Source organism: Pongo abelii, chromosome 11, assembly GCF_028885655.2.
Source record: "Pongo abelii isolate AG06213 chromosome 11, NHGRI_mPonAbe1-v2.0_pri, whole genome shotgun sequence".
Lineage (NCBI taxonomy): Eukaryota > Metazoa > Chordata > Mammalia > Primates > Hominidae > Pongo > Pongo abelii.
The window spans coordinates 126,138,541-126,164,308 of record NC_071996.2 but is presented as its reverse complement, the minus strand read 5'-3'; the positions used below and the strand labels follow the sequence as shown (position 1 = coordinate 126,164,308).

At 41.5% G+C, this 25,768-nt stretch overlaps 1 protein-coding gene and 1 non-coding gene across 2 annotated transcripts in view; one reads left to right on the top strand and one right to left on the bottom strand.

The window, feature by feature from the left end:
- Positions 1–240: 240 nt before the first annotated feature.
- Positions 241–25,768, bottom strand: part of MOGAT1 (monoacylglycerol O-acyltransferase 1) — a 45,302-nt gene continuing 19,774 nt past the window's right edge. The window contains 4 exon segments of the mRNA XM_024243652.2: positions 241–604; positions 20,869–21,051; positions 21,054–21,067; positions 21,616–21,790. Coding sequence (XP_024099420.1) covers positions 450–604; positions 20,869–21,051; positions 21,054–21,067; positions 21,616–21,790 — 527 coding nt within the window. The 3' untranslated portion in view covers positions 241–449.
- Positions 12,130–12,234, top strand: LOC112132505 (small nucleolar RNA U13). Its single transcript, XR_002914270.1, has one exon. It is a non-coding gene; the product is annotated as a small nucleolar RNA U13 (small nucleolar RNA).

Below are 25,768 nucleotides of genomic sequence, written 5' to 3'. Positions count from 1 at the left end.
GGCTGGTCTCAAACTCCTGACCTCAAGTGATGTACCTGCCTCGGCCTCCCAAAATGCTGGGATTATAGGTGTGAGCCACTGTGCCCAGCTGGGTGTAATTATTTTTTGAAGCTTTCTTTTGTTTTTCAGAGCACATGAATAATTCTAAACTTGTTCATAACCTGTAAAATGATATTGCCTTCATAGGCAAGGAAAACTATTAGATGTGTTATAGTCATCTCCAAGCTTATCCTACAGTCATCTACTGTGTTTTTATTTACCACAGATACACCAACATTCATCACCATAAATAATACTTCTCTGTTGCAAATTTGATGCCACAGGCAAAAGAAAAAAAAAAGTCTTTAAAATATTTATTCTTACAATAGGATGGTCTCTTGTCCTTCTTTATGCCTTATTACAGTCAAGTCATTTATTTTTATTTTTTAATTTTTTTTTTTATAGTCAAGTCATTTTAAAACAAGAGTCTCATGCTCTGGAATGCCATACTTTCCTTTGTGTTCCTCAAACAATTTCCTAACTTCCTCCATATAGGTCTGATGTAACTCCTCAATCTGCTCCTGGGTCGGGTGCAGAGTCTGACGAACAGGGATCGGACGGCCAACTGCAAAAACAGGGAATACATCATACGTGAGGAACTAAAACCACTCCACCACAGACCGCCGCCCCTAATGCACAGCTGTGAACACAACTGCCAATCAGAATCCCTCCAGCCTGCTCACTCCAATCCTTGTTTCATTTCACTGGCTGCCTGCAGTGGTCACACCACTCCATCTGATAACAAATAAAGAACTTTCCTCCTCAGCAGACACTGGATTGTCGGGACGCTGGTGGTTTCGACTTTGAGTCAAATGAGCTACTGTGCTGACTGCAGCTGGGGGGTGAGTGGACATAGCTGTGTGTCCACGTCACCAGCTTCCTCCCTCTGGAACAGTTGACAGCCAGACCACAGTGCCCTGATTATTACTGACTGTGAATCCTCACGTCACGTGGCAGTCCTCTGGTCTGACTTTTTTTTTTTTTGAGACAGAGTCTTACTCTTTCACCCAGGCTGGAGTGCAGTGGCACAGTCTCGGCTCACTGCAAACTCCGCCTCCCGAGTTCAAGCAATTCTCTTGCCTTAACCTCCCACTGAGTAGCTGGGATTACAGGCTCCCACCACCATGCCCGGCTAATTTTTTTTTGTATTTTCAGTAGAGACGAGGTTTTGCCATGTTGGCCAGGCTGTTCTTGAACTCCTGACCTCAAGCTGGAATTACAAGCGTGAGCCACTGGCCAGGCCCAGTCTGCCTCTTTTGAGTGTCTTTCTAAACAATTAAAAAATACGTATCTTCACAGCTAAGTATCTATATTAGAGAAATACACATAAATGACGTGGATTCCATTGTTTGTAATAGTGGGTAACTGAAAAACAACTAACGTCTCAATAGAAAAACTGTTAAATAAACCATGTAATAGTCATTCAATAGAATCCTAGGCAGAAATTTTTAAACAATGAAATAATATAAATATGTGTACACATACACAAATACACACAGATGTCTAAAATGTATTAAGTGGAAAAATAATTTGTAAAATAATACAGTATGATCCATTTTTGAAACAAATGTTTATATTCCTAAAAGTATTATACGTTTTTAGTGCATGGAAAAAAGTCCGAAAAGAGAGAGAAACATGAAAGTTCCTTTTTGGTAAGGAAGTAGGGATGGGGAAATTTCACTCTAACTGTATTATACAAATTTTCTACAAATGAGAATGCATTTGTGTTTTCCCAAATACATTAATTAAAAACAAATCTGGCAACCTCTATACATATTTTAAAAGGTGTTTATATAACATCTCACTTGTCTCTGATTTTTAGAAAATACAAAAATTCCCATGGCTTTGGCTCTTGCACTCGCTGCGCCACCTGCTGGTCGGATGCTGCTACTGATGCCAAGAGTTGAAAACGCATAGGATGGCCGCGTGCAGTGTCTCACGCCTGTAATCCCAACACTTTGGGAGGCTGAGGCGGCTGGATCACCTGAGGTCAGGAGTTCGACACTAGCCTGACCAACATGGCGAAACACCGTCTCTACTAAAAATACAAAAATTAGCCGGACGTGGTGGCGGGCACCTGTAATCCCAGCTACCCGGGAGGCTGAGGCAGGAGAACCTCTAGAACCCAGGAGGCAGAGGTTGCAGTAAGACCGGATTGCGCCATTGCACTTCAGCCTGGGGGACAGAGCAAGACTCCGTCTCAAAACAAACAAACAAGCAAACAAACAAACAACAACAAAATGTACAGGAAGTTCAATGAGGCAGCAAACTGCTGCCTCTGACCTCATTAGCTTGGGCATGAGGTCAGGTGGGCTCTAGGTAATGAACGGGACCCACAGTAGAGCGACCTTTGTCCTATCCTGAGTCACCTCATGTCACATACGAGGTTCTGATTCATGTCAGTAAGAGTGGGTGGTTAGCTAAACAAAATATGAACAAATGTTAAGTCACAGAAAAGGAAGAAAGTGATAAATGACATCAGTATGGGAGCTGAGGGGGCACAGAGGACACACACACACACACACACATCCTTACTGCAACATTAATATTCTCAAATTGCTAAGAATTTAACCAGATATAGCCTTGAAAAGCTCATGTGGTTTTCTCTGATAGCTTGGATGTCACATTTATACATAGTAGACATAAGTCCTGTTTAACTCAACACAAAGAACTGGAAACAACCATCTCACTGTCAATTGTGGTTGGAAATATGGACTAGCTGAGGCTAATGTAGTGATGAGGTAGAACTGGGAGCGGGAGTTGCACAAAAAGCACAAGGCTGGGCTGGGTCTAGTCCCAGCTCACCAGCAAGTGCCCTGAGCAGGTGACTTTCTCTCTGGCCTTAATTTCCTTTCCTTTTCCCTCGCCCTTTCCCCTTCTCTTCCTTCCCTTCCTTCCCTCCCTTCCCTCCCTCTTTCTCTTTTTTTCTTTTCTTCTCTTCTCTTTTCTTTTTTCTTTTCTTTTCTTTTTTTCTTCTTTCTTTCTTTCTTTCTTTCTTTCTTTCTTTCTTTCTTTCTTTCTTTCTTTCTTTCTTTCTTTCTTTCTTTCTTTCTCTCTTTCTCCTTCCTTCCTTCCTTGTCTTTCTTTCTGTCTTTCTTTCTTTCTGAAACGGAGTCTCGCTCTGTCAACCATGCTACACTGTAATGGTGCGATCTCAGCTCACTGCAGCCTCCGCCTCCTGGATTCAAGCAATTCTCGTGCTTCAGCCTCCCAAGTAGCTGAGATTACAGGCATGTGCCACCACACCCAGCCAACTTTTTTGTATTTTTAGTAGAGACAGGGTTCATGATGTTGGCCTTGCTGGCTTCAAACTTCTGGCTTCAAGTGATCTACTAGCCTCAGCCTCTCAAAATGCTAGGTCGGCGTGAGCCACCACAGCCAGCCTCTGTGGCCTTAATTTTCACATGCATAGGATAAAAGAGTAGAATTCCAAGATCTTGAAGCACTCTTCCAGCACTGAGCTTTACTGTTGTTTGAAGAAGATATTGAGAAATCTACATGTAAATCTACTAGCAAATTTGTGGCTTCATTAAAATAGCTTCTGTTTTCTTAGTGAAATTATTCCAGTGAGAGAGGTCAATGTGACTATTCAGGGTGGGGGTAAGGGACCAATAAAAAGACTCAGTGGTCTAAGAAGATGAAGTGTGTTCTTCTCTGCTTACTTTAGCTAGTACTTCTACATTCTGAATTAGTGAGTCTTCTTTCCTCTGAGCTATCCTACAGCTAATTTCAATCCTGTGCTTTTCTCATTAATTGTTTTACTACATTTCAGATGGTTCTTCCAGAGAGCTTAAGCATGCTCATATGGAATGAATTCCTTTTTTTTTCAGACAGAGTTTTGCTCTTTCTCCCAGGTTGGAGTGAAGTGGCACGATCTCAGCTCACTGCAACCTCCGTCCCCCAGGTTTGAGCGATTCTCCTGCCTCAGCCTCCCAAGTAGTTGGAATTACAGGCACGCACCACCATGCCAGGCTAATTTTTGTGTTTTTAGTAGAGACAGGGTTTCGCCATGTTGGTCAGGCTGGTCTCAAACTCCTGACCTTGGGTTATCCACCTGCCTCGGCCTCCCAAAGTGCTGGGATTATAGGCATGAGTCACCACACCCGGCCTAGAGTGAATTTATAATCATAAGACTTATCCCTTTAAACTGTGAGATAGACATAATCTTCTTGTCTTTGCCTTAGTTGTAGGAAAAGTGAGGAGCTGAAAGTTCCTAAACTACACTCAAAAAAGCCCAGGAAATTAATACGACTTAAACCCAGCATTCCTGCCCCTGCTTCTTAAACTAACCCCAAACCGGATTAGAGAGTAAGAAATCTTTCTCAATTGCATTTTAGGGATGAAGCCAGAAGTAACAGAACACAGATCATAATCATACCTTTACTAAGTAATTCAAAAAAGCCCATCTCAGGGAAATGAGGTTGAAAGCTACCAGCCTATTAGCAGTGGAAAACAACCTGCTATTGTGAGTTCAGTTCCAATATAGCTGCCCTGAAGCTAACTTGTGCCTATATTGGAAAAAAAGCTATTATTTATCGAGAGTCTACTAGATGTTATTAAGTCAAATCCCCGGAAAAACCTAGCAAGACAGCCATTATTGTCCCTATTTTACAAATGAGAACAATGGGCACAAGAAGGCTAATTAATTAGCCAGCCCATGGAAAAACACCACAAACCCGAATGACGGTGTCAGAAATATAAAACTTCAGGGAACGGGCTCCAGCCAAAAGATAGAGAGATGAGGACACTGAGGTATCCATGTACCCTCTTGGCTCTAAGACGGTCACTTCACCTTCTGCAAAAGGGAGGACAGATGGAGAGAATAGCTGATTAGGGCCTTGGCTCTGAGGGCCCCTAGCTTGCTTCAAATCCTAGCCCTATTTTCAGAGGCACTGGAACCAGTGCAACTCCATCTTGAATAGGGGCTGGGTAAAATAAGGCTGAGACCTATTGGGCTGCATTCCCAGGTGGTTAAGGCATCCTAAGTCATAGGATGAGATAGGAGGTTGGCACAAGATAGAGTTCACAAAGACTTTGTGATAAAACAGGTTGCAGTAAAGAAGTCGGCCAAAACCCACCAAAACCAAGATGGCAACGTGCGACCTCTGATCATCCTCATTGCTACACTCTCATTAGTACCACGGCAGTTTACAAATGCCATGGCAGCGTCAGCAAGTTACCCTCTATGGTCTAAAAAGGGGAAGCATAAGTAATCCACCCTTTGTTTCGCATATAATCAAGAAATAACCAAAAAAATAACCATGCTCTGTCTACGGAGTGGCCATTCTTTTATTCCTTTACTTTCCTAATAAACTTGCTTTCACTTTATGGACTTGCCCTGAATTCTTTCTTGTGTGAGATCCAAGAGCCTTCTCCTGGGGTATGAATCCGGACCCCTCTCCTGTAACACTATCATAACCTACCCCTAATCCCTTAGGCCCAACACTCAATTACTTGGGGTCTCAGCCTGCATCAAAGACCTGATGAATTACAAGCTTTCATCACATTTTACTCTTACTTATCATGAGAGCTCAAGGTCCTCATCTGTAAAAGCAGTATACAAAACATCCCTGCCATACCCAACTCCAGTGTTGTGAGGGTCAAATAAAAAGATCTACTTGGAATTGTTCCATACTGAGTTATTGCAAATTGGGATACTCTTTTTTTTTTTTTGGAGACGGAGTCTCACTCTGTCGCCCAGGCTGGAGTGCAGTGGCGCGATCTCGGTTCACTGCAAGCTCCGCCTCCCGGGTTCACGCCATTCTCCTGCCTCAGCCTCTCCGAGTAGCTGGGACTACAGGCGCCCACCACCACGCCCGGCTAATTTTTTGTAATTTTAGTAGAGACGGGGTTTCACCGTGGTCCCCATTTCCTGACCGCGTGATCCGCCCGCCTCGGCCTCCCAAAGTGCTGGGATTACAAGCGTGAGCCACCGCGCCCGGCCGGGATACACTTAAAAGGGTCCCTGGAGCCCTAGAAGACCAGAATTTTCTCTCTCCACAGAAAGATCTTTTTAGTACTAAGGAGAAGAAAAAACATTTTCAACATAAGACTAAGTTAGTTGAAACTTCTGCAAAACTCCCTTTTTACAAAACAAAGGGGGAAAAAACTCAGCTGCATCAGGCTGCTCTTAGAAATAGAATTCCTTGCCCTGGAAAAAAAAGCTGCCAACGCCTACTTGTGACAGAGTCAGGAATCATAGCTTTTGTTTATGTTTCACTGCTTTTTATAGCTGGTATGCTCAACTGCTCCATTTTCCAATTCCATCCAACAATTCAACATTGGTTATGCATGTATTGCCTTACACAGCAATCTTGCTCCAGTTTCTACAGTGCTATGCTGTACCTAAAATGAGGGAGGTTTGTGGGCCTGTGGTATACACAGCTGGAAAAGCATTTAGAAGTGGGCATTATTTTTTCTCATAGAGGCAACCAGTGGATTTTTCATAGCAAAAAAAAAAAAAAAAAAATCTTTGTTTTATTATTCTGTAATTGTAAAGATTCTGTAGAGTTGATTGTTCTAATAGTCTCATGCAGGAATTGCTCTCCAAGATACTACATAGCTGTATATTAGAGAAAAAACAGGCAGGGGCTATGTGGCCAACAAGGGTTAAAAGGAGCAGGAACCTGGGTGTCAGATGAAGCCGGAACGCAAAGCAGGGCTCACCTGTGGCTTATGGTGGAGTCTCAAAAGATGCCCAATGTCAGCATGTGTGCATGTGAGTATGTATAGGTCCACACACAGACACACTCACTCATGAACGTTCATTGAGCACTTGATATGTTGTCCTGGGTACTGAAAGGCAGAAGAATATGCCACCCTAAAATATGCCACTTTGGCACAGAGATTATTTTGAGCTAAAGGCACTAAAAACAAACAAACAAAAAACAAAACAAACAAACAAAAAAACCCCTCAGGTACAAGAAGGGCACTCTAACCTCCCCTTTTCTTCCTGAAAGCAGGAAACAAAATTCCTCTGTAAAAGATGCCCTCCCTATAGTAGGAAGGAAGGAACGTTATCATCAGAGATGTGGAGACAGGCCAAGAGAAATCTGTTCAGACCTTATTAAAGTAACTCTTATCTTCCTTTAGTCTCCCCATTTACTTTAGCTATTTTTCCACAATTGCCTTTCTTTGTTCAACCTCGTACATAAACTCAGCCCTTGCCACTTCTCTGGGTCTTCACTTTCTTGTGGGGGTTCCCACATACTTGCAAAAATCTGCATGCTTTTCTCCTGCTGGTTCATGTCAACTTCATTCTCAGGCCCAGCCAGTGACCCTAAGAGGCTAGAGGTAAAGGTTTGCCTCTCCTACAACACTATGTTAGTGCCCTTAACATTATTTCCTTTAATCTCTTTAATTTTACAATGAAAAATTAAGTTTCCCTTTTTTTAAAAATAATTTATGAAATCCCTTACTTAGTCATTTTTTGTTGTTGTTGTTTTTTTTTTTGAGACAAAGTCTTGCTCTGTTGCCCAGGCTGGAGTGCAGTGGCTGGAGTGACTGCAACCTCCACCTCCCAGATTCAGTCTGCTTTTTTCCCATCAGAATATAAAAGTGACTTGAAACACAGTGGATTACTTTTGTCCTCATGTGGTTTCAAACTAGCTTTATTTAAATAAAATGCATTCCCCTACCTATCTTTTTTATTGAAAAAAAAGTCAAACCTTCAGAAGGAATACAATAAGCACTTGCCTACCCCTATCTAGACGCAGCAATTTCTAGCATTTTGTGCACATGTGCACACATATGTGTGTATATACATGTGCATTATTATTTCTATTTTTGTGGGGCCATTTGAAAGTAAGTTGTGGACATCAATGATTCAATCATGTGAATCATCACTAAATATTTCTGCAGTATTACTTAAAAACAAGAACAATGTCCTATATAACAACACCATTATTATACTCAAGAAATGTAACCTCTTCACAATATTATTTTGTACTTAATCCAAATTCAAACTTTATCAGTCACCTCAATATCGTTCATAGTTGTTTTCCCGTCAATCTACAACAGCTGTTGTGTTGTATGTCTCTGAGGACCCCCTCCCTCTTGTCTCTTATGACACTGATATTTTTAAAGAGTCCAGGCCAGTTGTTCTGTACAACGTCCCACAATCTGGATTTGTCTGATTATTTCCTCATGATTTGATTCAGATTAACATTTTGGCAAGTTACTTACACAGGGAACTAGAAACATATTCGAAAGCTCTCAACAAGCTAGGCAGGAGGCATTTACTCCATTTACCAACCTGCATTTGCCTAGCACCTGGAGTCTAGACTGCCTTCCCATGTATCATGACATTTAATCCCCATAATATCCCTGTGAGAAGACAGAATAATTATAACGGTCTCTTCTTTCATAGTTGTAAACTCTGAGGTTCAGAGAAGATAAATGAAACATTCAAAGTCGCTCAGAGTCAGACCTCAAACCCACACCACTTCCTTCTGTACATCCAGCTGCTACATAATAAATGCCTCTTAATGCCAAGATCAATCTCTATGTGGCCAGTGCTGGAGCATCAGCCACAAGCCATCAGGGCAGGCCTATGGATGGAAAGAACCCCCTCCTTTCCCCTCCCCTCCCATGCCCGCCCCTCTTTTTGTCTCTCTCTCTCTCTTTCTTCTTTCTCTTTCCTTCCTGCCTTCCTTCCTTTTCTTTTTCCTTCCTTCCTTCCTTTCTCTCCTCTCTCTCTTTCTCTTTCTTTCTTTCTCTCTCTCTCTCTTTCTCTTTCCTTCCTTCCTTCCTCTCTTCCTTTCCTTTCTTTCCTTCTTTAATTCCTTCTATCTCTCTCTCTGTCTCTCTCCTCCTCCTCTCTCTCTCTCTTTTTCTCTCTTTCTTTCGAGACAGTCTCACTCTGTCACCCAGGCTGGAGTGCAGTGTCACGATCTCTGCTCACTTCAACCTCCACCTCCCAGGTTCAAGTGATTCTCATGCCTCTTCCTCCCAACTAACTGGGATTACAGGCATGAGCCACTGCGGCCAGCCGTGGGGAACTATTAAAGCATGGAGAATCCAGGCTTCTCTGGACACCTGTGAGAGGATTTAGCTAAGGTGATGATTTAGGATGAATCCAACTAATACTGAGTGAGTTGATGTTTATCTTATGATGTAAGGTAGCGCTTACTTAAGTTAATAAAGTAGGAGAGGGAGTAGAGGGACCACAAAATAACTTGCTGCTCTGAGATGTTGCCTGAATCCTTCCTGGGGTAGGACAGGAAGAACTCACGTCAGGGAGTCAGCAATGAAGCCACACTGCATTTCAAGTGCATGATTTAAAATAGAAATGAACACAGTCATTTACATCACTGTTTCAGCCTTATATTGTGTTTTATTCTCTGTGGCATTTGATTGACACATGGCTTTACTTTTTTATGGAATTGTAAATCTTCTATCCTCCACTTGTGTTTTTGCAAGTAAATAAAAGTCTTTAAATACAGTCTTGAGGGTCTGGTTCACACAAATCGAGATGCTCTACATTACTGACTCCCATTCTTATACCTTAAGATCATAGCAGCTGAGTCTTTATGAAACATATACAAAACATATTCTTAGCTTGAGTTTTTAAATGTTTGAAACAACAACGGGATATTGAGGATGATACAGACTACTAATCATTGTAACTGTTTGCAGAGTAAGTAGAGGGAGGGACTGAAGCAATTTCCCCCTTTCTGAATGTTTAAGAGAAGCACATTGGACAAGTATGAGTGAAAACAAGTTAATACAGTTGCAGTTTTCCAGTCTTGACAACTAATTCAGATTCAGTAATTCTATTCAACCCTTGACTGATGATTATTTGTCAGTAGAGGTATAACTAGGCGATATCAAATGGCAAACCATTTAAAAAATAAAAAAGCTTAACTTAACCAGGTGACAAGTGCAATCATTTAAGTCAACAGACTACACTTGCTTTCAGCATCAACAGCTTATTTCATGTGAGCATATGGTTACATTTCATTAAACTTTTAGTTCCTAATATCATGCCTTACAATTTCCTTTATATCATCCCCAAAGCTATCAATAGTACTTTGCACGTAAAAGATCAAAAATGGTTAATGAATATTATGCCAAAAAGGTAACCAGCTTGTCTTGAACAATACCATTGCAAACTTAAATTTATCTCAATATTCCCATTACCCTAAGTGATCAAGTCTGTTAACATTCTATTGTATTAAATACAGCATTTAAGAATAATGTCATGTGAAATCCATTTCTGCTCCAATTTTTCAGTTAACACCAGCTCTCGAATACTCAGCAAGACACCACCTCGTAAAAGGAAGAAATATTAAGAAATATCTCCCAACAGAAGCCAGGCGCGGTGGCTCACGCCTGTAATCCCAGCACTTTGGGAGGCTGAGACGGGCAGATCACAAGGTCAGGAGATAGAGACCATCCTGGCTAACACAGTGAAACTCCGTCTCTACTAAAAATACAAAAAAAAGTAGCCAGGCGTGGTGGCGGGCGCCTGTAGTCCCAGCTACTCAAGAGGCTGAGGCAAGAGAATGGCTGAACCCAGGAGGCGGAGCTTGCAGTGAGCAGAGATTATGCCACTGCACTCCAGCCTGGGTGACATAGGGAGACTCCGTCTCAAAAAAAAAAAAAAAGAAGTATCTCCCAACAGGTAAAATCTCCTCAAGCCCAGAACATGAAGCTTGCAGAAAGTCTGAAGCATGTGGCTGAAAAACTCTGTCATGAGCTCTGCAACAAAGCTGGAGTACACAGGTGCAACCTATGTCCAGAAAAATAGAAGGTGTATGGGGACAAATGCTACCAGTTCTATAAAGATAGCAAAAGTTGGCCGGGAGTGGTGGCTCATGCCTGTAATCCCAGTACTTTGGGAGGCTGAGGCAGGCAGATGACGAGGTCAAGAGATTGAGACAATTCTGGACAACATGATGAAACCCCGCCTGTACTAAAAATACAAAAATTAGCTGGGCGTGGTGGCGCCTGCCTGTAGTCCCGGCTACTTGGGAGCCTGAGGCAGGAGAATTGCTTGAACCTGGGAGGCAGAGGTTGCAGTGAGCAGAGGTCGTGCCACTGCACTCCAGCCTGGTGACAGAGTGAGACTCCGTCTCAAAAAAAAAAGACAGCGAAAGTTGGCAAAAATGTAAATATATCTGCATTGCTAAGAACTCTACCATCCAAAGATAAACACAAAAGAAATGCTAGAGTTTGCCGTGTCTCAAAGCTACTCTGAGTTTTTCTACTCTTATTGGACAGGGCTTTTCCACCTGGGCAATGGCAAGGCCTTGCTGTGGAAGGATGGAACTCCTTACTCTTCTGAACTCTTTGATATTATAATAGATGGCACTACCCTATGAAGCAGAGGCTGTGTGACCATCCTCAATGGAAAGGCTTTCTCCAAGAACCGCTGAGAGTTGAGGTGGTATGTGTGTGACAGGAGGGTGGCAATGGTGAAGCCAGAGACCCTCCATTAGCCTCCCTGAACCATTAGGTGAAAGTGATTGACTCTCCAGCTGCAACTACCAACAACAGAGTAGGAAAGTGAGGCCAATGCAAGGGCTACTTGAGACACTGGGAAATGGAACATAAGCAGGAAAGACTATCTCTCTGACTAGTACAAGATGGGATCTCATGTTTCCTGTTCAGGGTCACCAGCATTTCCGAGATAGGGTCCATACACATATTTACCAGTCACAAGAAGTCCTGTTTATATGCCACCAACCAGCCTCAGAAATCCATAATGTTATCTACCTTCTTGGCTTAGAGATAACATTTAGCTTTCTTTCTTCTCAGCATCTATGTCACCTCCCTGTTTCGATGTCACCCTTACACTTGGGGGATTGAGAAACTTTTTGAAGTAGAGGAAATACATGGAAGTAACATCTTTTGTCCTGACGGTCAACTAGTCCATGAGAAGTTAGCCATCACTCCCCAGATTGTACCACCAAATGCACAAGCAATCCTTATTTTGTTTCAGTTCATGCTATTCATTTTCCAATCTCTCACTAAAAACCCCATCTGCTATGTCTATGGCCTGCTTCCCTACGGGGATGTCTCTTGTCATACGAATCTCAATGTCTTATAAACATATGTTCCTGTGTCCATTAAGAGTCTGATAATTCGGCCCTTCTATAGTTCACGAGCATGAGGATTGGGTGATCACGGGCACATGTGAGATGTGCCACCCTCTGAACCTTGTCACAACATCGGCACATTACCCATCTGACCTGAAGGACAAAAAAAAGATTCTGTACAGGCGGTGGCTCACTCCTGTAATCCCAGCACTTTGGGAGGCTGAGGCGGGTGGATCACCTGAGGTCGGGAGTTCAAGACCAGCCTGGCCAACATAGTGAAACTCAAAATACAAAAAATTAGCTGAGTGTGGTGGCGCATGCATGTAATCCCAGCTACTTGGGAGGCTGAGGCAGGAGAATCGCTTGAACCCGGGAGGCGGAGGTTGCAGATCATGCCATTGCACTCCAGCCTGGGTGACAAGAGCGAAACTCCATCTCAAAAAAAAAAAAAAAAAAAAAAAGATTCTGATAATTGTCTCCCTTCCACAGGAATTTCTCCTAGGAAACAAATATATCCCCAACTCAGTTTCATATCAGAATTACTCTCCTCAATATTCCCTTCAGAGAGATTGAAAACCAGAAAAAAAGTCATTCTTCATGTGCATCTGCAATAGTTTGATTTCAGTTCCTATTTTCTTCCATTTGACCCACATTTATACCTTTCAGATACTTAAGATTTAATAATAATAAACGTAATTACTGTGAAAAAAAAATGTCATGTGATTGCACATTAAATGGAAAGCACTTATAAACTGATGGTAGTAAAATCCTAGCCTAGCGAAACAGACCTAAAACAATATTTGACTATATTTGAATTTTACTTAATGGGCTATCCATGGTGAACATATTACTTCCAGCTTCATAATAAGTTTATAGTTTTAGTAATTCTGCTATTAGTGCCGGGCTCAGTATGTTCTCATTTTAGCTCTCCAATCCTCTTCCAATCTGAGGAGCTAAATACTTTGCTCCTGGGTTTTTTGTTTTTGTTTTTCTGAGATAGGGTCTTGCTCTGTCACCCAGGCTATAGTGTCATGGCGCAATCATAGCTCACTCCAACCTCCAACTCCTAGGCTCAAGTGCTCCTCCTTCCGCAGCCTCCCAAAGCACTGGGATTACAAACACATGCCATGGTGCCCCACTAATTTTTAAAATTTTTAGTAGAGATGAGGTCCAGCTTTGTTGCCAGTCTGGTCTGGAACTCCTGTGCTCAGGCATTCCTCCTGTCTCAGCCTCCCAAAGTGCTAGGAATACAGGTGTGTGCCACCACACTTGGTCAACCCCTCAGTGTTTTTATCAACATGGTCTTCACCCTCCTCCCTCAACTGGATTCTCCCAAACATGCAGCTTTTTAAAATCAGATGAGTCTAACTAGCAGTCAGAATCTACAAGGAATGCAAATAAATCAGCAAGAACAAAACAAACAATCTCATCAAAAAGTGGGCTAAGGACATGAATAGACAATTCTGAAAAGAAGATATACAAATGGTCAACAAACATATGAAAAAATGATCAACATCACTAATGATCAGGGAAATGTAAATCAAAATCATAATGCGATACCACCTTACTCCTGCAAGAATGGCTATAGTCAAAAATTCAAAAAATAATAGATGTTGGTGTGGATGCAGTGAAAAGGAACACTTTCACACTGCTGGTAGGAATGTGAACTAGTACAACCACTAGGGAAAACCGTAGACATTTCTTAAAGAACTAAAAGTAGAACTACCATTTAATCTAGCAATCCCACTACTGGGTATCTACCCGGAGGAAAAGAAGTCATTATACGAAAAATATACTTGCACACACATGTTTATAGCAGCACATTTTGCAATTGCAAAAATATGGAACCAGCCCAAATGCCCATCATTGAGTGGATAAGGAAATTGTGATATATATATATATAAACATCATGGACTACTACTTAGCCATAAGAAGTAATGAAATAATGGCATTTTCAGCAACCTGGATGGAATTGGAAACCATTATTCTAAGTGAAGTAACTCAGGAATGGAAAACCAAACATCGTATGTTCTCACTCATAAGTGGGAGCTAAGCTATGAGGACACAAAGGCATTAAGAATGATGCAATGGACTTTGGGGACTCGGGGGAAAGAGTGGAAGAGGGGTGAGGGATAAAAGACTACATATTGGGTAGAGTATACACTGCTCCGGTGATGGGTGCATCAAAATCTCAGAAATCACAACTAAAGAATATATTCATGTAACTAAACACCACCTGTTCCCCAAAAACCTACTGAAACAAAAAAAATAAGTCTATAGCAGAATAGCAGAATATATATAAAATAGCTAGCTGCAAAAAAAGAACCTTTTGCTATAGAAACTGATGCCTATGTGAACTGAACATAATGAGGACACTTATCATACAGAAATGTATGATTCAGAAATGTATGACACATCATACAGAATGTATGATACAGAAATGTATGATACAGAAATGTATACATACAGAAATGTATGACACTTATCATACAGAAATCTATCTATAAACTCTGATATAACTTGTCATCAAAGAATTGCTATGTTATAATCGGCTGGCACAGAGAAATAGATTCATTATAAAGTATTAGAAACTTTATTTTGAAAATTGGATTTTACTTGTGCAATAGCAGTATTCTTTTTTTTTCTTTTTATTATTATTATTATTATTATTATTATACTTTAGGCTCTATGGTACATGTGTGCAACGTGCAGGTAAATTACATATGTATACATGTGCCATGCTGGTGCACTGCACCCACCAACTCGTCATCTAGCGTTAGGTATATCTCCCAATGCTATCCCTCCCCCCTTCCCCCACCCCACAACAGTCCCCGAAGTGTGATGTTCCCCTTCCTATGTCCATGTGTTTTCATTGTTCAATTCCCACCTATCAGTGAGAATATGCGGTGTTTGGTTTTTTGTTCTTGCGATAGTTTACTGAGAATGATGATTTCCAATTTCATCCATGTCCCTACAAAGGACATGAACTCATCATTTTTTATGGCTGCATAGTATTCCATGGTGTATATGTGCCACATTTTCTTAATCCAGTCTATCATTGTTGGACATTTGGGTTGGTTCCAAGTCTTTGCTATTGTGAATAATGCTGCAATAAACATACGTGTGCATGTGTCTTTATAGCAGCATGACTTATAGTCCTTTGGGTATATACCCAGTAATGGGATGGCTGGATCAAATGGAATTTCTAGTTCTAGATCCCTGAGGAATTGCCACACTGACTTCCACAATGGTTGAACTAGTTTACAGTCCCACCAACAGTGTAAAAGTGTTCCTATTTCTCCACATCCTCTCCAGCACCTGTTGTTTCCTGACTTTTTAATGATTGCCATTCTAACTGGTGTGAGATGGTATCTCATTGTGGTTTTGATTTGCATTTCTCTGATGGCCAGTGATGGTGAGCATTTTTTCATGTGTTTTTTGGCTGCATAAATGTCTTCTTTTGAGAAGTGTCTGTTCATATCCTTCACCCACTTTTTGATGGGGTTGTTTGTTTTTTTCTTGTAAATTTGTTGGAGTTCATTATAGATTCTGGATATTAGCCCTTTGTCAGATGAGTAGGTTGTGAAAATTTTCTCCCATTTTGTAGGTTGCCTGTTCACTCTAATGGTAGTTTCCTTTGCTGTGCAGAAGCTCTTTAGTTTAATTAGATCCCATTTGTCAATTTTGGCTTTTGTTGCCATTGCTTTTGGTGTTTTCGACATGAAGTCCTTGCCCATGCCTATGTCCTGAATGGTAATGCCTAGGTTTTCTTCTAGGGTTTTTATGGTTTTAGGTCTAACATTTAAGTCTTTAATCCATCTTGAATTGATTTTTGTATAAGGTGTAAGGAAGGGATCCAGTTTCAGCTTTCTGCATATGGCTAGCCAGTTTTCCCAGCACCATTTATTAAATAGGGAATCCTTTCCCCATTTCTTGTTTTTGTCAGGTTTGTCAAAGATCAGATAGTTGTAGATATGTGGCATTATTTCTGACGGCTCTGTTCTGTTCCATTGATCTATATCTCTATTTTGGTACCAGTACCATGCTGTTTTGGTTACTGTAGCCTTGTAGTATAGTTTGAAGTCAGGTAGCGTGATGCCTCCAGCTTTGTTCTTTTGGCTTAGGATTGACTTGGCAATGCGGGCTCTTTTTTGGTTCCATATGAACTTTAAAGTAGTTTTTTCCAATTCTGTGAAGAAAGTCATTGGTAACTTGATGGGGATGGCATTGAATCTATAAATTACCTTGGGCAGTATGGCCATTTTCATGATATTGATTCTTCCTACCCATGAGCATGGAATGTTCTTCCATTTGTTTGTATCCTCTTTTATTTCCTTGAGCAGTGGTTTGTAGTTCTCCTTGAAGAGGTCCTTCACATCCCTTGTAAGTTGGATTCCTAGGTATTTTATTCTCTTTGAAGCAATTGTGAATGGGAGTTCACTCATGATTTGGCTCTCTGTTTGTCTGTTATTGATGTATAAGAATGCTTGTGATTTTTGTACATTGATTTTGTATCCTGAGACTTTGCTGAAGTTGCTTATCAGCTTAAGGAGATTTTGGGCTGAGACAATGGGGTTTTCTAGATATACAATCATGTCATCTGCAAACAGGGACAATTTGACTTCCTCTTTTCCTAATTGAATACCCTTGATTTCCTTCTCTTGCCTAATTGCCCTGGCCAGAACTTCCAACACTATGTTGAATAGGAGTGGTGAGAGAGGGCATCCCTGTCTTGTGCCAGTTTTCAAAGGGAATGCTTCCAGTTTTTGCCCATTCAGTATGATATTGGCTGTGGGTTTGTCATAAATAGCTCTTATTATTTTGAGATATGTCCCATCAATACCTAATTTATTGAGAGTTTTTAGCATGAAGGGTTGTTGAATTTTGTCAAAGGCCTTTTCTGCATCTATTGAGATAATCATGTGGTTTTTGTCTTTGGTTCTGTTTATATGCTGGATTACATTTATTGATTTGCGTATATTGAACCAGCCTTGCATCCCAGGGATGAAGCCCACTTGATCATGGTGGATAAGCTTTTTGATGTGCTGCTGGATTCTGTTTGCCAGTATTTTATTGAGGATTTTTGCATCAATGTTCATCAAGGATATTGGTCTAAAATTCTCTTTTTTTGTTGTGTCTCTGCCAGGCTTTGGTATCAGGATGATGCTGGCCTCATAAAATGAGTTAGGGAGGATTCCCTCTTTTTCTATTGATTGGAATAGTTTCAGAAGGAATGGTACCAGCTCCTCCTTGTACCTCTGATAGAATTCGGCTGTGAACCCATCTGGTCCTGGACTTTTTTTGGTTGGTAAGCTATTGATTATTGCCACAATTTCAGCTCCTGTTATTGGTCTATTCAGAGATTCAACTTCTTCCTGGTTTAGTCTTGGGAGGGTGTATGTGTTGAGGAATTTATCCATTTCTTCTAGATTTTCTAGTTTATTTGCGTAGAGGTGTTTGTAATATTCTCTGATGGTAGCTTGTATTTCTGTGGGATCAGTGGTGATATCCCCTTTATCATTTTTTATTGCATCTATTTGATTCTTCTCTCTCTTTTTCTTTATTAATCTTGCTAGCGGTCTATCAATTTTGTTGATCCTTTCAAAAAACCAGCTCCTGGATTCATTTATTTTTTGAAGGGTTTTTTGTGTCTCTATTTCCTTCAGTTCTGCTCTGATTTTAGTTATTTCTTGCCTTCTGCTAGCTTTTGAATGTGTTTGCTCTTGCTTTTCTAGTTCTTTTAATTGTGATGTTAGGGTGTCAATTTTGGATCTTTCCTGCTTTCTCTTGTGGGCATTTAGTGCTATAAATTTCCCTCTACACACTGCTTTGAAGGTACCCCAGAGATTCTGGTATGTTGTGTCTTGGTTCTCGTTGGTTTCAAAGAACATCTTTATTTCTGCCTTCATTTCGTTATGTACCCAGTAGTCATTCAGGAGCAGGTTGTTCAGTTTCCACGTAGTTGAGCGGTTTTGAGTGAGATTCTTAATCCTGAGTTCTAGCTTGATTGCACTGTGATCTGAGAGATAGTTTGTTATAATTTCTGTTCTTTTACATTTATTGAGGAGAGCTTTACTTCCAAGTATATGGTCAATTTTGGAATAGGTGTGGTGTGGTGCTGAAAAAAATGTATATTCTGTTGATTTGGGGTGGAGAGTTCTGTAGATTTCTATTAGGTCCGCTTGGTGCAGAGCTGAGTTCAATTCCTGGGTATCCTTGTTGACTTTCTGTCTCGTTGATCTGTCTAATGTTGACAGTGGGGTGTTAAAGTCTCCCATTATTAATGTCTGGGAGTCTAAGTCTCTTTGTAGGTCACTCAGGACTTGCTTTATGAATCTGGGTGCTCCTGTATTGGGTGCATATATATTTAGGATAGTTAGCTCTTCTTGTTGAATTAATCCCTTTACCATTATGTAATGGCCTTCTTTGTCTCTTTTGATCTTTGTTGGTTTAAAGTCTGTTTTATCAGAGACTAGGATTGCAACCCCTGCCTTTTTTTGTTTTCCATTTGCTTGGTAGATCTTCCTCCATCCTTTTATTTTGAGCCTATGTGTGTCTCTGCACGTGAGATGGGTTTCCTGAATACAGCACACTGATGGGTCTTGAGTCTTTATCCAATTTGCCAGTCTGTGTCTTTTAATTGGAGCATTTAGTCCATTTACATTTAAAGTTAATATTGTTATGTGTGAATCTGATCCTGTCATTATGATGTTAGCTGGTTATTTTGCTCGTTAGTTGATGCAGTCTCTTCCTAGTCTCGATGGTCTTTACATTTCGGTATGATTTTGCAGTGGCTGGTACCGGTTGCGCCTTTCCATGTTTAGCGCTTCCTTCAGGAGCTCTTTTAGGGCAGACTTGGTGGTGACAAAATCTCTCAGCATTTGCTTGTCTGTAAAGTATTTTATTTCTCCTTCACTTATGAAGCTTAGTTTGGCAGGATATGAAATTCTGGTTTGAAAATTATTTTCTTTAAGAATGTTGAATATTGGCCCCCAGTCTCTTCTGGCTTGTAGGGTTTCTGCCGAGAGATCCGCTGTTAGTCTGATGGGCTTCCCTTTGATGGTAACCCGACCCTTCTCTCTGGCTGCCCTTAACATTTTTTCCTTCATTTCAACTTTGGTGAATCTGACAATTATGTGTCTTGGAGTTGCTCTTCTCGAGGAGTATCTTTGTGGCGTTCTCTGTATTTCCTGAATCTGAATGTTGGCCTGCCTTGCTAGATTGGGGAAGTTCTCCTGGATAATATGCTGCAGAGTGTTTTCCAACTTGGTTCCATTCTCCCCGTCACTTTCAGGTACACCAATCAGATGTAGATTTGGTCTTTTCACATAGTCCCACATTTCTTGGAGGCTTTGCTCATTTCTTTTTATTCTTTTTTCTCTAAACTTCCCTTCTCCCTTCATTTCATTCATTTCATCTTCCAGGGCTGATACCCTTTCTTCCATTTGATCGCATCGGCTCCTGAGGCTTCTGCATTCTTCACGTAGTTCTCGAGCCTTGGTTTTCAGCTCCATCAGCTCCTTTAAGCACTTCTCTGTATTGGTTATTCTAGTTATACATTCTTCTAAATTTTTTTCAAAGTTTTCAACTTCTTTGCCTTTGGTTTGAATATCCTCCCGTAGCTCGGAGTAATTTGATCATCTGAAGCCTTCTTCTCTCAGCTCGTCAAAGTCATTCTCCGTCCAGCTTTGTTCCATTGCTGGTGAGGAACTGCATTCCTTTGGAGGAGGAGAGGTACTCTGCTTTTTAGAGTTTCCAGTTTTTCTGCTCTGTTTTTTCCCCATCTTTGTGGTTTTATCTACTTTTGGTCTTTGATGATGGTGATGTACAGATGGGTTTTTGGTGTGGATGTCCTTTCTGTTAGTTTTCCTTCTAACAGACAGGACCCTCAGCTGCAGGTCTGTTGGAGTACCTGGCCGGCCGTGTGAGGTGTCAGTCTGCCCCTGCTGGGGGGTGCCTCCCAGTTAGGCTGCTCGGGGGTCAGGGGTCAGGGACCCACTTGAGGAGGCAGTCTGCCAGTTCTCAGATCTCCAGTTGCGTGCTGGGAGAACCACTGCTCTCCTCAAAGCTGTCAGACAGGGACATTTAAGTCTGCAGAGGTTACTGCTGTCTTTTTGTTTGTCTGTGCCCTGCCCCCAGAGGTGGAGCCTACAGAGGCACGCAGGCCTCCTTGAGCTGTGGTGGGCTCCACCCAGTTCAAGCTTCCAGGCTGCTTTGTTTACCTAAGCGAGCCCGGGCAATGGTGGGCGCCCCTCCCCCAGCCTTGCTGCCGACTTGCTGTTTGATCTCAGACTGCTGTGCTAGCAATCAGCGAGATTCCGTGGGCGTAGGACCCTCTGAGCCAGGTGCGGGCTATACTCTCCTGGGGCACCGTTTCCTAAGCCCGTCGGAAAAGCACAGTATTGGGGTGGGAGTGGCACCCCTGGAAAGGGAACTCCCTGACCCCTTGCGCTTCCCGAGTGAGGCAATGCCTCGCCCCTGCTTCGGCTGGCGCACGGTGCACTCACCCACTGACCTGTGCCCACTGTCTGGCACTCCCTAGTGAGATGAACACGGTACCTCAGATGGAAAGCAGTATTCTTGAAAGTAATCAATTCCTATTCTAGTGGAAAATGTAGTCGTTTCATTAATAAAAGGAATACCAGAAACAAAAATCAAATAACATCTACAGGATTATTGTTTCAGGAAGTTCTTACTCAAAGCCACTTCCCTTGCATTAGCACCTCAATCAATAACAAGAAACATTGCTTAAAGTAAGCTAATAGCTGTAGTCATTTTATGTACATACCAACAGTGTGGATGGCTTTCCTATAGGGCATTAGGCCAAAATTGTACTGAAAAACTCCCCTGGCATGAAACAGGGGCAAAGGAAACCCCATGATCTTCTGTAGTTTATTCTGAACAGTTCCAATCCATGATCCTTCGGGGTTGTCAATTTGTTTAAACAGTTCATTTTCACCAAAAGAAACACTGGGACCAGAGAGGCGCTGCAATAACAAAGGGGACGGGTAAGAATTTTCAATGAAAAGGATTCAAATAATTTATTCTGTTTAGCTGACTCTTGCAACAAATTCTGAAAAAATTTTTAAATGTGCCCAAGCCTTCCTATATTGCTAACTTCACGTTCATTGAGACTGTCTTAAACTTGACATTCTTTAGGGAGGAATTTCAGCAGGCTAGCCATTGACAGGATTTTATTATATAGAAAATTAGGGTTCCAGGAAACTTCTCTTTTATCTATAGCTTTGGCCACTGTTGATTTGGCTGGAAAATTACACTGTATAGAATGTTGGTGTTTGTTGTTGTTCTCGTTGTTTTGCTTTTAGAGTTAAGTTTAATTGCTGAATGTCATGGCATTGAGCTACTGTAGTAAAAAGGTCATATTCCATTCCCCAAGAACATCCACACCTGCTTTTACTGTCAGATCGATTTGGAGGAGGTCTTTAAGGGCTGGAAAATCACCTTACTTCTTCGTGGTTTGTTTAATAATGTCTTAACTTTTCTGACCCCCTACTTTCTACAAAAAGCCACTTACCCATGGGTCAAAGCAATTTTAACAAATCCTTTCCGCTGGCGGATGAACAGAGTGAACTTTCCAGGATGAGCATCCAGTGATTCTTTTGCACCCCCAGGGACAATGACAGAGATGTTTCCACCTCCCTCCTTGCTTACCACGTAGGACACACTTTTCTTGGAAACTGAAACTAGCCCTTAGTGAATAAAACAAAAAGTGTAACTAGTTATCCTTTTTTAAAAAAATTACAATGTTTTATCATAATATTCCATGACAATAGTAAACATTTAACAAAATTTCCTACACTGCTTACCTTTGGAGCACTTTGTAAGTCTGTAATTTTTCATAGCCAAATCTTCAGTAATGTATTCTATTAATAAGTTAACATTTTGGCAGGTAATGGGCTAGGTCTTTAAAATGTCATTCAGTCATTACTAGGTCTACCACTTGTTTGTTTAGGTAGGTTGTGCACTGCTGAACTCTAGAAGACACCATTTATATTGCATTCTAATAAAAGGATCCCCTGCCCCTGGAGTTGTTCAGTGTACAACCTGCACAGCTGTATGTGGTGGCCTTGATATTTATCCTGGCGAATTTTTACACAGAACCAAAAAGTATATTCTCCAAGAGGCTGCAGTAGATTTTCTGAACATACAATGGCCTGTTTTCAGATATTCTATATGGATCATTATTTCCAAAACCTGGATTTATAATATAAATGTGATATTGTTTGACTGTGTCCCCACCTAAATCTCATCTTGAATTGCAACTCCCACAATTCCTTCATGTCGTGGAAGGGACCAAGTTAGAGGTAACTGACTCGTGGGGGCAGGTCTTTCTCATGCTGTTTTCGTGATAGTGAATAAGTCCCATGAGATCTCATTGTTTCATAAAGAGGAGTTTCCCTGCACAAGCTCTCTCTTTGCCTGCTGTCATCCATGTAAGACGTGACTTGCTCCTCCCTGCCTTCCACCATGATTATGAGGCCTCCCCAGCCATGTAGAACTGTAAGTCTTTCAAACCTCTTTTTCTTCCCAGTCTTGGATATGTCTTTATCAGCAATGTGAAAACAAACTAATACAAAATGGTTAAAAAAAAAAAAAAATCAAGACATTTGACAACCTAGATCACGTGCCAGATCTCTACATGTTTCCAATAAGTATAGTCTGACTTTGGTAAATTGTTTATTTAAAACAGTTAGATAATTGTTTGGTCTGTATTTCAGGCTTTCCCATGTAAAAATAACTTAAAAGATTCCTTTTCAGATTTCACATGTTCTACATACTCTTGGAGGAAAATATAGGAAAGAATAAAGAGAAAAATACAAACCAATCTTTAACATTTCAGAAATAATCACTTTTTAATGTCTTATGTTTCTTTCCATTCTAGGTTTTATCCATTTTTATTTAGTCATAACAGAATGTGTTAGACAGGTTTTATAAAGACATAGCATATCTCATCTCTTGAAGAAAATGGTATGCTAATTTTACTCTGGGTTTCTATTATGGGAGGAATTATGACAGGATTCTGAATGACCAACTGACCTCTTAAGAGGCAGAGGATGCTGGGATAGAGGTAGAGAGCCTGAGCCTGCCTAGATGGGTTTGAACCTTCATTGAGGTCAAGACATGCCATTCTGCTCTGTGTGAACCTGAGTGAGAGTTGGGTGCATCTCTTCCACCAGGAAGAGGGCCTCTCGGGTTTCCACACCCCTGGCTCTCCTAGCTTGCCTCTGGCCACTTCTCCGTTTTCCCTCAGGCTCCTTGTCTTCAGGCCATCCTTCAATGCTGCTATTTCTTAGGGGTCCTTCCTTATCTCTCTTGTCCTCTAACCTCATTTACACCCATGGATTCAACTACCATTTATGTATGCTGAGTTCTCCCAAATCCATCTGTCAGGAGATCTTCCTCCTGAGGTTCCAGGCCCATATCTCCAAATGCCCAATTGACATCTCTACATTGACAGCTCTAAGACACCTCAAACTACACGTCTCCAAATCAAATGCATTAAATTCTCCCTTAAAGTTGTCCCTCTTCCAACATTACTTATCAAGGTGAATGGTCAAAACACAGCTTCTTCCATATGTAGCCACCTTCTCCTTTCTTAGCCACCACACTGGCTGATCATTCATCCATTTAAAAGCATTTATTGAGCACCTGCTCCTGGCCAGGTACTGGGCTAAGTATTGATAATAATGACAAAATACAGTTACTGCCTTCATGAGGATGAATCAATCACTGAGTCTTAGAGACTGTATCAGATATTTTTGATATTAATCTCCTCTTCTGTATCTCCAGTGCCATTGCCACTGTTAGCTTAGCCCTTATCACCTCTCCCTTCATCACTCAACAGGCCGCTTCCATCATCAGTCTCCAGGCCTACCTGCCTGTAACCACGTTCCAGGCTGCTGCCTGAATTATCTTTCTATCACACCAAATCCATCAGATCCCTCCTTTGCTCAAAATCCCTCCAAGTTCCCCATGGCTTATCTACAAGATAAAATCTAAAGTCCTCTGTATGGTATATAAGGCTGTTGTGATCTGATTCTGTTACCTGTCCAGCCTTAAGGGGTAAACAGAAAGAAGTATGAACCTGAAACACAGTTGGCTGTGGCTGACACCTGGTAAGTATAGATACACCCAAAATGGGACAAGAGGAATGGGTTGGAGGTGGGATTTAAAAGGACTTACAGATGCAGAATCCTATTGGGTAAGATCAAAACAGACTGCTGTCAACAAAGGCCCTCTGAAGCCCTATGGTTCCTTACTACGTGAGGTCTGGTGCCTATGTCTGTCAGTCTTTCACACCCAGAGAGGCAGCCACGTGGGCAGGCACAGTGGAGAGGGGCAGCCTTGGACCAAGGGCTGTCCTAGGAAGCTGGTTCTGGGAAGTATAGATAACTCTTTAGACTTAGAGACAAGGATAGTCCAAACCTCCACTGGCTGAAAGTTTGAATATTTCTATTTACCTTTTAAGGTACTGAAGGTTGTACCACAGAAAACAATTCATGATGTCAGAAAACAATTCATGATGTCAGAAACCAGTGATTGCTGGGCACAGTGGCGCATGCCTGTAATCCCAGCGCTTTGGGAGGCTGAGGTGGGCAGATCACCTGAGGTTAGGAGTTCTTGACCAGCCTGGCTAACATGGTGAAACCCCGTTTCTACTAAAAATACAAAAAATTAGCCAGGCGTGGTGGTGCATGCCTGTAATCCCAGTTGCTCGGGAGGCTGAGGCAGGAGAATCACTTGAACCAGGGAGGCAGAGGTCGCAATGAGCCAAGATCACGCCATTGCACTCCAACCTGGGCAACAAGAGTGAAACTCCGTCTCAAAAAAAAAAAAAAAAGAAAGAAAGAAAGAAAAAGAAACCAGGGATTGCAAACAGGTTTCCTCTCCAAAGCCAACTCTAGCAAACTGCAGTGGCTGTAGGGGCACTATACGGAGAAAGACTCTAAGACGGAGTATATGTGTCTGATAAGGCTATGGAGAAGGGGGTACCTACATCTCTTGTGCCATGAATTTGCCAAACCTGCTCTTAACTATACGACTCAAACTCACCTGCGGCAATGCTTTGAATAAGCAAACAGTACATTTTAAATATGTTTCTGTGCTTTTGTGAAATTTAAACAATTTTCTCTGTAATTATCTTCCTTTTATAAAACTCTAACATAATGTATAGAAAACAAGGAAGAGAAGTAATTCTCCCCCACCCCAACTTTGGTGGTTAAGAGGGGGATAGTGCACCCTCTGCAGGCCAGATGCTGGATCTTCTGGTAGCTTAGAGGGTTTAGTGCGCCCTCTAGTGTGCCCTCTGGACCGAGCTGGACTTTGAAAACAGAAACAGAACCTGAAAACTCAGAGGTGAATTCTGGTACTTGGGTGCTTAGTGATATCCTACCAGGTATGTGAGGACAATAGTGACTGGAGAAATTAATAAGACGTAATAAAAATCTAGACGACCATGAACAATTCTTTTTTTTCTTTCTTTCTTTTTTGAGACGGAGTCTCGCTCTGTCGCCCGGGCTGGAGTGCAGTGGCAAAATGTTGGCTCACTGCAACCTCCACCTCTTGGGTTCAAGCAGTTCCCCCACCTCAGCCTCCTGAGTAGCTGGGATTACAGGCGCCCACTACCATGTCCTAATTTTTGCATTATTAGTAGAGACGAGGTTTCA